This window comes from Colletotrichum spaethianum (assembly GCF_022836535.1).
Source record: "Colletotrichum spaethianum MAFF 239500 DNA, contig08, whole genome shotgun sequence".
NCBI lineage: Eukaryota > Fungi > Ascomycota > Sordariomycetes > Glomerellales > Glomerellaceae > Colletotrichum > Colletotrichum spaethianum.
The window spans coordinates 1,151,894-1,162,109 of NW_026054778.1; the positions used below are offsets into that span (position 1 = coordinate 1,151,894).

Below are 10,216 nucleotides of genomic sequence, written 5' to 3' on the forward strand. Positions count from 1 at the left end.
TGCTGGTGTATGCATATTCCTCTCTACAGGCCCACGCTATCTCACTCATACATGCCCTCTTTTTTGGGACTCGCTTGCAGCCTGTACATTTTGATTTCAAAGAGAGAGAGAGTAAAACACCGTGTAGTTACACAAAAACACACGCTCTCCTGTTTTCTCTCTTGCCTCGTCCCCCGCCCCCACTGTTGCTAGAACTTCCCCCCTCACCGTATTCTTCCGTCGCACAGGCTTCTGGCGCCAGCCGCCGTCCGACCAACCGTCTTATGCGTCCACCCTACTATGACGATTCCGAGGTATCAAGACCTGCCTGCTTGACCAAGCCGTAAAACACACCCTGCTTCTTAATAAGTTCCTGGGGCGTGTCAAACTCCACCACCTCGCCCTTGTCCAGCACAACGACGCGGTCGCTATCGAGGATGGTATTGATGCGATGCGCGACCGTGATGATGGTGCGGTTCGCGAACATTGGCGACCGCAATGTCGTCTGCAGCATGGCATCTGTTTCAACGTCGACGGCCGCCGTCGCCTCGTCCAGCACGAGGATGTTGGACGGTGTCAGCATCGCACGAGCGAGCGACACGAGCTGCCGCTGACCCTGCGAGAGGTTGGAACCTGCGGCGTGAAGAGAATGAGTCAGCAATCGCAATATGCGGCTTATCAATAGTTGAAGTCGGCAAAGCTGGGCAGAGCGAGTAAAGAAGGGAATCATCGGGGGAAGGACGCAGAATGAGATAAGCTAGCACGAGACATCCACTGCATGCGTGGAAGATCATGCAGGGGACTCTCAATGCGGGGATGGGTGCATGTGAAAGATGATGGCCACCCGGTAACTCAAGTCCCATGCAACGGCATCGACTTCTGATATGGCATCCGGGAGCACACGATTGCGAACGGCCGTAGACAATGATGTGGATGGCCGAGGGGTAAAGCCGACAAGAAGCGAAGAGGAAACATGCGGCAACTCACCTCCTTCATTAATCTTTGCGTCTAGGCCGCCTTCCATGCTCGATACGTGGTCCTTCAACCGGGCGTGTTCTGTGATAGTAACGCGCATTAGCTCCAATTTCCGTTGATGGAGGGGTCAGAGACACCCTTTCTCATCGAGAGTGTGGGGGGCGGAAAGTTGCCACGATTGGGTCGGCGAGGGGATGATCGCTCGTCTTGTATTACTTACCCAACACGCTCCAAAGCTCGGTGTCATCATGTACGTTGGCGGGGTCCAAATTATCCCGGACCGTGCCCTCGAACAGAGCAGCGTCCTGTGGGATGATGGCTAGTCTTCTACGCAGGTCCAGCAGTCCAATAGAGGACGTGTTAATCTGGTCAATGCTGATGTGACCAGCAGTCGGCTCGATGATGCGGAAAAGCGCCAACGTCAACGAAGACTTGCCCGCTCCCGTGCGACCGACGACGCCAATCTTCTCGTGCGATTTTATATCGAGGTTGATGTTCTTCAGCACGTTATCCAGGCCCTCACGGTATCGCGTGCTGTAGTTCTTGAACTCGAGGGAGCCCTTGGATGGCCAGGCGACGGGTGGCCTGTTGCCCTTGATAATCTCAGGGGCTTCGCTAGGCAGGCGGGCATATTCGAGAACACGCTCGACCGACACGATGTTTGTCTCCACTTCGACCGTCTGGCGCACAATCCAGTTGAGCGATGTCGTAATCGACAATGCGTAGGACATAGCGAGACCGACCATGCCAGGGCTCACCGGTCTGCCGGTTGCCACGGTGAGAACAATACCTCCAGCGGCCGCGAGAATGACAAGACCACCGATGAATTCGAGGCGGACAGCCAGCCAACGGTTCGCGCTAATGGACGGGAAGTACGCCTTGAGATTGGCATCAACACGCCATTCGTTCTCAAGCTCAAATCTTTGCTGTTGACGGTAGGCCCGAATCGTCGAGACACCTCCAAGAGACTCCTGGAAGTGGGCGTAAACGGGACTCTTGGTAACACTGTCGAGTCTCTTGAGCTCACGAGAAGTGCGAAGGTAGTATCGCTGGATCCAGTAGTAGATCAAAGTGATCGGGATGATGAGTGCGGTGAACGGAGGTGTCGTTATCGAAATGACCACCAGGGTGAAGCAAGAGCGAGCAGCATTGACAAAGAGCATGTTGAAAGTTCTGGCAAGAACCTCATCGACCCTGTAGATATCACTCGAGAATCGGTTGAGGATGCGGCCAGTCGGCGTGGTGTCGAAAAAGGACATGGGAGACCTGAAGATAGCGTTGGCCATCCTTTCGTGCAGCTTCCTTGATGCCTCAATGGAGCAGAAGATCCACAAGATAAGTGTTTGGAGGACCGTCAGGAGCGAAGAACCAATGCCGAAGACAAAATAGATGCCGATGTAGTATCCTACGTTCAAGTTGCCACCTACTTTCTGGTTTTGTTCGGACCATGTCTTGAGCCACGCAGAAGCACCGATATTTGCCGTCTGGGAGGCCAACAGAGCGATCAAGTAGATTGCGACAGCAACAATGTTGCTGTTCTTGGCGTACTCGAAGTAGACGTTCCATTTGACCTTTCCCTGCTCAATGTGTTCCTTGGTCTGCTTGGACTTGCTGCCAGCGATTTCTTCGTCGGTAAGCTTCCCACGAGGTCCCTTGAAGCTGGCGGTACTAGCGCGACGCAGAGTGGCCATGCTCGAGGATCGCTTCTTATTTCTCACAGAGGCGCCGATTTTGATGGGTTCCATCTCCGGGAGCTGCTCTTGGGCCTCTTCCATCTCGTTCTTTTCTTGACTGCTGCCCTCGGCTCCGATGATGGTCGATGTCTCGCTACTGGAACCGCTTGAGTTGGCGGAGGAGGACGGGCCTGATTCTTGGCCAGCAGTCTTGATGAGATCATTCACCATGCCCTTCATAGCCACGAGCTGCTTGTAAGTTCCACGCTCGGCGATCTCACCGTCCCTAATCATGGTGATGTAACTGGCCTCCGAGAGCACGGCGATGGCGTTGGTTGCAAGAATCCGGGTCTTGGTGTTCAGCAGACCTCTGGGGCCTAGGACATTCTCGATGATGTGTCTTCCAACGTGGGAGTCGACAGCCGAAAGGACGTCGTCCAAGAGGTAGATGTCCGCTCTGGCATAGACAGCGCGGGCCAAAGCCACACGTGCCTTCTGGCCACCACTCAATGAGATACCTCTTTCGCCTACAACTGTCTCATCACCATCAGGGAGTTGAGCAAAGTCATCGACGAGAGCGCAAGCCTTGACAGTCTTTTCGTAGAAATCGGGATCGAAGCGGTAACCGAAAATGATGTTCTCCTTGACCGTAGCGTTCAGGATCCAGGAACCCTGGGCGACATAGGCCGTGGTTCCATGGACCTCGACCAGTCCCTTAACTTTCCAGAGGTCGCCCAAAATGCACTGCAAGAAAGAAGACTTGCCAGCGCCAACACGTCCAACAATGCAGGACAGTTCACCCTTGTAGGCAGTGAAATCGATGTCCCTAAGGGCCTCCTTATCCTCATGGCGGTTCCAGGAGAAGGACCCATCTCGGATGATGACGGTCTCCTCTCCCATCTCCTCAGGCGCCGGCTTGACCGTGATTGCATCAGGCTGGATCTCTTCGGCAGTCAGGAAGGAAGTCAAGCGACCAACGGCGACACTAGCTTCGACGATGGAGGTAATGACCATAGGAAGTACAGCCAGGGGAACGTGAGCAGGTTGAAGAGGGCTAAACGAATGATTGTCAGTTTTGAACTCTATAATTCGAGTGCTGGGGGGCTTACTGAGCGCGGGGAAAACAATGTCTGCTGTCAACGGCTTGTCCTGTGTCAGAACAAAGACGGCAAAGGTCGAGCAGGAAACAAAAAACGGAGCCGTGCTCCAGGTAAAGTTGGCGAAGGCCTGCGTCGCTCCAATCTTGCGTAAGTTCTTGAGTTCGAGATCATTGCGGACAAAGTTTAGCTTGTTCATGAAAGCAGCACCCCAGGCGTAGAGCTTGATGCTCTTCATGTTGTTGATGATCTCGTTGATCAAACGGCTTCTCTTGTCCTTGTTCTTCATCTGTTCCTTTTGCAAGTTTCTCATGATCCTGGCAATGAAACCATGCGCAGGCATCATGATAATCATGACGCCGATGCCAGCAAGCATGGACCAGCCGACCAGCTGGTAGAGAGACACCATGCAGATAATGATCTGGAAAGGGGCAGACCAGACTTGCTGAGCAAACTGGGTCAGGTCCTGCAGACGTTGTGCATCAACCGCCATGTAGTTCACGATATCGCCAGTTGACTTGGAAGCCCGCCCCTCATTGGACAGCTTCATGGACTTTTTGTAGATGGCGGATGCCAAACCACCCTTGATACGCATACCGGTAACGAATGCAAGCTGGAAATATTGATGCTGCCGAGGGTTAGTGGGGCTGATCTCCAACTACTCTTACAAGGTTAGACTCACAATCATGGAAGTCTGCAGGACGGCAATCGCGAACATAGCCAAAGCAATAGCAGCACCCTGGATCACAGGCTGGTTCTCCTCTGCAGGATTTTTCCAAGAGTCCACGAAAGCGATGAGGTACTTGAGCAGCTGTGGCTGGACATACTGTGTGACGTCGTTGACGATCTTGAAGAGCGCGGCTATCGCGTAGGGACCACCATAAGCACGGAACATGGCGAGCCACAAAGACGGGTTCTTGTGGTGCTTCAGTTCGTAGGCCCACGCTTGGTTGAATGCCTCGCCAGTATTTTTGGTCTGGTCCTTCTTGGCAAGCCCCCATAGGTCATCTTCGGTAAGATACTGCTTGTAACCGTAGCGCATCAGGGGAGTCATCCACGAGAAGGTCAACAAGGAAAACACGGTAGCGTATTCGATCGGACATTCCTCCTCGTCAATCAAAGCCTCGTACGCGCTGACCTTCCTCGGCCACAGCCACTCGATCAGGAACTCGACGATGGACATTCCAAAGCCCACGGTGTAAGTGATAAAGTATGCCGGGCTCGTGTCATAAAGCTGCTGCGAGATCAGAGAGCGGAACTTGACGGTGTAAGCGATCAGGAGGAAGAGCCAGTAGAACAACACAACGCCGTTCGCATTGCGCAGCCGGGCGTGCTCGATCCATTGGATGGCAAAGATGACGCCAAGAGAGATGATTGTAGCAACAGTCGTCCAGAATCTAAAGTCGCCGAACCAGACACCGGGGTAGTTGATTATTTGGATACCAAGTTGTACTGCGACATCGGCAATGATCAATCCGAGGAGCGTCTGCAGAGGCGGCTTGTCAGAATAGAGTGATAGAAGGAACAGCGGGCCAGAGCACTTACTTGCTTAGTCCAAAAGTGCCAGTCCCTTGGAGCGTCGGTCGGCTTCTTGCGCTGGAGAATCCAAGCTATAGCAAAAGATCCAAAGACAACACCAAAGACTGCCACGGATGCTATCCAGACATCGATAAAGCAAGGTGTGAAGTCGTATCGGATGGGACTCAATGGGCCCCAACCCTCCTCGTTACCGCATAGCGGCTGCTTGTGGTCTGCGGTCGCAGAAAGGTAATTGCTGCCGAGCTGTCCCAGGCGGTGGAATCCGGTGAAAGATCCCGTGTGCAGAACGCGCTGCGGCGAGTATTCGGAATAGTCCATGACGAATTGCTCTCTGCGGTTCCCCGAGCCCGCCTGTCAACGCATGCTAGACAGCAGGACAACTACTCGATTGGGGGGATTCTCGGTCGCAGGGTCTCTCGGGATGTGGTTTTCGGAAGATTTTGACGAACGAATAGTGTATGTGGGACGTAGACGCTGCAAAGAAGACGACACCGACACGGAGGCGACTCTGTCGTGGCGGGAAAAGTTTTGAGAGAAACGACCGAGTCGGAGCAGACTGCATGCGACGTGCCGCGAAATGGATGACCGAAAGGTGTGGTGGAGGCTTCTCGTCCCAGATCGGTGTGCGACGTGACGCTGCTGCACGGTTTGTCAGCTTCCCTCAGAGTGTTTGAACGCTGCGGAAAACGTCGTTCGGGTTCACCCCGGAGAGGACCACGCTTGCAGGCAGCGACGGCTGACCCAACCACAGGGCTCACCGCAGTTTAGCTCTCGGAAAAGTGGGGAGCTATGACGACCTGCATTGGGGCCCTGTCCTGCATTCGGCTCTTCTACAATACATGTCCGGTACCTCCGACGCGTGCACAATTGGAAAAGCTCGCCAGGTCAGGCCCATGTTCTCTGTGCAGATACGGATACACCAGAAACGATGGTCCCGCGCGTGTCAGCGTCTTGCACCTCAGATAAGACGTTCGGCTCGGGCACTTCAAACCCGGACCATCCATCTTTGCCGCGTATCCTTGTGGACCTGAGTCGTCGCCATCGTTCACTTTACACCTGTTCAAGATGCAATTGAGGGAGATATTGAACAATTGATGAAATGCATCTCCAGCACGAGCTGCGCCAGGGTCCGGTCTCTCGGCTCCAACAGCTCATCAAACACACATCCGTTTTCTTTGAGCAACCAACCCGAGACAGAAACACGACGCGGGGGGATGTCCCCGGATGCAACATTGCTTTTTGCCTATCCCGATCCATGCCATTTAGAGTTTGGTGAAACAACCCCCTTTATCTTCAGACAGCTTCCACCGCGTGTATCGTGACACCTTCATCGCACTTGGCTGTCGAACCCCCAAACCACAACCTATTGCAACAAACATACGCATTTACTAATCATGGTGTACGCGTGCGGTGTCTACTGGCGCGAGTTCCCATCTGGCTGGCGCGCCAGAAACTAACACTGCAATGCCACCGGGCACTACCCGCCAACCTATGAATGTGCCCTTTGCGACGATTACTTTGACAACAAACAGCAAATGCTGGATCACGAGAGAGAGGAGCACTTACATTGCAGTCCTTGTGACCGCGATTTCCAAAGCTGGAACAACAGTCAGCAGGTTTAGTCCCTAGCCCCTGCCCTTTGCACTTCGCCCTGACCCATCAACAGCATCTGAAATCCAGTGTCCACCGCGGTTCAAACATGTCTTGCCCATTTTGCGGGGCAAGCCGGACCTCCGCAACCGGCCTTGTGCACCATCTCGAGAGAGGAAGCTGTCCCGATGCCCCATTGGACCGTGACTCCCTCTACCTTGCTGTCCGTCGTCGCGACCCAGATGGCATTCTCTCCAAGAAGCTTCTCGAGTTCCACGGCTCGATCCAGTATTCCGCCTCCGAAGGGGCTTACAACTACCGCCTCAATGCCTATCAGTGCTACATGTGCGGCAACCTATACGGGAAGCTCAGTTCGCCGAACCAGCATCTGGCATCCCCAGCCCATCAGCAACCTTACTACCACTGTCCGAACAAGAGATGTGGGCGAGAGTTTACCACCTTGGGGGCCACGATGAACCATCTTGAGAGTGAGACTTGTGGCTTTATGAGATTTGGAGCTGTACAGAGCAATGTCGGCCGTATTCTTGACTCGCGGCGCATGATTTCCTTCTGAAGGCACTAGACACCTGAATCTTGATACATAACCATGTCTGTCACTAAGCCGGCATGCGCTGATCTTACAGCTATGGGTTTTCCAGCCAGATAGCCTGTCTTATTGTGACGGATGTATTGTAGATTGAGCGCTCAACCCGAATGAATTGTTACGGAATTGACTCGATATCCTGAAGATGATAACAATCCAACCGCGAGCCGAATGAATGAACGCCTCCGCCATGTACTACATCAAGGCCAAATGCTCGATTCCGTATCGGGTAACGTAGAAGCCAGTCAAGTTCACCGGGACTTCACTCGGTTCCTTTGCCTTCATCCGGGGTTTCACCAACTCTTTCAGTGACACAAAGCCCGCATTCCTTCGCCCTTGAGTTTGTGCTCAAAGCAGTGCTTCTAATAGGTCTTGACTATCTTTCTTCCGACATACTTTTTGTTGGCAGTATCACGCCGACGACCGAGCTTGAGGGCGGGGGTTGCGGTCGAGCGTTGCCTTTCTCCGACACGCAGATGACCTGGTCTGTCGCGACAGACCCGGATGAATCGCACCTCCGACAGGCTGAAAGACATCGCTGTCTTTTGTTTTTTTGTTTTTTTGACACGTTGCCCTCTGCAGTCTCGGTAGTATCAGTGCAAGGCTTTATCCAGGCACAAAAAGACTGTTTCTGCTCCCTCATGATCAACTGTGCAGGGGATTTCGTGGGCGAAACTTTCACATCGATATTGTAATGACGTTCGAAAACAGCCCTTAGCCGAGTTATTCGGGCGATACTTGTGTTTTTTTCTGAAAACAGATAGGGCCCTCTCGACCCAGAATTTGAACTTAATATCATGAACAGTATCGTTCGATTCTTACGCGACCGCGGTGAGCGCGATGGATTAGATGACTTCCCACCAAATGATCGAATTTGGTACAACAAAGAGAAAAAAAAGGCATCTCCTGAGTCCTTCGAATCCCATGCCTGGATTTACTGCAGCAATCGACCGCCTTATCGAGACCAAGGGAGTCAATCGTCAGTGAAGGGCATCCCTGCTGGAGGGGACTGGGAACCAGCATCCCGACTTTGCCCAGTAAGTGCCATACTATCCATCAAGTTGACCACTGGCTATGTGACTGTATGAATTTCCTATCGTGTTCCGAAAGAAATTCAAGCTCATTTTCTTTGGATTGAAATCGGCTAGAAACTCACGTGGACCAAGACACATCGTTTAATGCAGCCTATGAGTCCTATAGCGATGACTCTGAAAACAGTTCGACTAAGACATACAGTTCCCCGAAGCTTCGACTTTGGGTATCATTAATTGTTGCAATTGGACAGCAGAGCAAGGTCATACCTAGATCTACTTCCGCGCTATACGGATGCGGCCGTCATCTTGACGGCAATGAAGCTTACAGCGACGCAGGCCACCAAAAGAAATGGTTCAGCAGTTGTGTTTAAGGCCTGCTTCTGCTCTGTTGGGATTTCAACAAAGGCTCAATGCAGCCATCTGATAATGACGTCTGTCGAGAAGCTTTTGGTCTGTCTGTCAAACCATATAGGAGTGCTCTTTGAGGGGGTATAGGGAGACTATTTCAGATTGGCTCAGTGCCCAGCAGAAAGAAGATATCATGAAATCAAACCCGGACGAAAAGAATTCAAACCCTGAAGTCAGCTCCCATGACTTTGAGTCACATCTTTCTTTCGAACTTGGGATTGTGAGACGGACTTCCTCTGACTTCAGCTTTTGGAATACGAAAGGAGCAGCCCATGTAAGGTATCAAACAATCGGCCGAACAGTATTCTCCTTTCGCCTAAATAGATGATTGGATTGTTACCGAAAGCAGACTCCCGTCCTTCCATCGAGTATTGACCGTTGTCCCGCCTGAGGCAGCTTCGCCGAGTTTCATGGGAGGATGGTTGGAAAAGTCGTCCTAAGTACAGGCAACCATTCTAACTAGATCGCCTGCTCGATAAAGCCTTGGATTCGTCAAGAAACTGGAGAACACATGCTTCGGCAGGCCACGGGTGCGCTACAAGACCGGTTGAAGACTGTTATCAAGAGGACGGAGGTAAGCTGACTTTTACCGACCGCCTGACTCAACGGGATGAGGAAACGCAGATGAGGAACACCTTTACCTGAGGTTTTGGGAGCAAGAGCGCATGAGCGATGACAAGTCGAACTAAGAGCGAGCGATGTGATGCTGCAGTGTGAGATGATAGGCTAAGGCGAAGATGATGGGGGGCGGAAAGGCTGGACGAGTTGATAAATGGATGGAAGAATAAAAAAAGTACAAATGCATCAGAAAACGGGCACAAAGACGACATTGGGGCCAAATTGAATAGCACTGAGAGCACTTGGCTTCAACTCTCACTAACATTCTGTATATGAGATCAGGTAGATTTGATATTGAAAGTGCACCTACTTGATTTCCACTATCCCTTCTTCGTTTACATTGGCTTGACCGGTAAAAATATAAAATCACCTCTGCGTACAGCCCAGTCAAAGGGGTCTTGATACAGAAGAAGAAGATAGACTACCAACTCAAGACAACGAGAGAACAACCGTTGCGAATGTTCCGATATCTCGGGGGAGATGGGGCGTTCAACCAGCACTAACTGACTTGTATAGAATACGCCTTTCCCGAACAACTGTTTCTGCCCGTGTGCGTACTGATTCACATCGCCCTTAGTGAGAATCTTTGGTACGCCGTCAAATCTGCTGACAAAATCAACATCAGAGTCCAATGATTGCATACTGAACGATGTATTTGGATTTATCACGACCCTTCAGAACATTGAATCCGAACTGTCG

General features: G+C 52.0%; 1 protein-coding gene across 1 annotated transcript; it reads right to left on the reverse strand.

Annotated features, from left to right (window-relative positions):
* Positions 1 to 277: 277 nt before the first annotated feature.
* Positions 278 to 5,581, reverse strand: ColSpa_04153 (metal resistance protein YCF1; the record flags this gene model as incomplete). The annotated part of the gene is made up of 5 exons (XM_049270365.1): positions 278 to 612; positions 967 to 1,035; positions 1,175 to 4,352; positions 4,407 to 5,210; positions 5,270 to 5,581. The coding sequence occupies 5 exons, from the start codon at positions 5,579 to 5,581 to the stop codon at positions 278 to 280; spliced, it is 4,698 nt and encodes a 1,565-aa protein (XP_049126322.1).
* Positions 5,582 to 10,216: the final 4,635 nt, after the last annotated feature.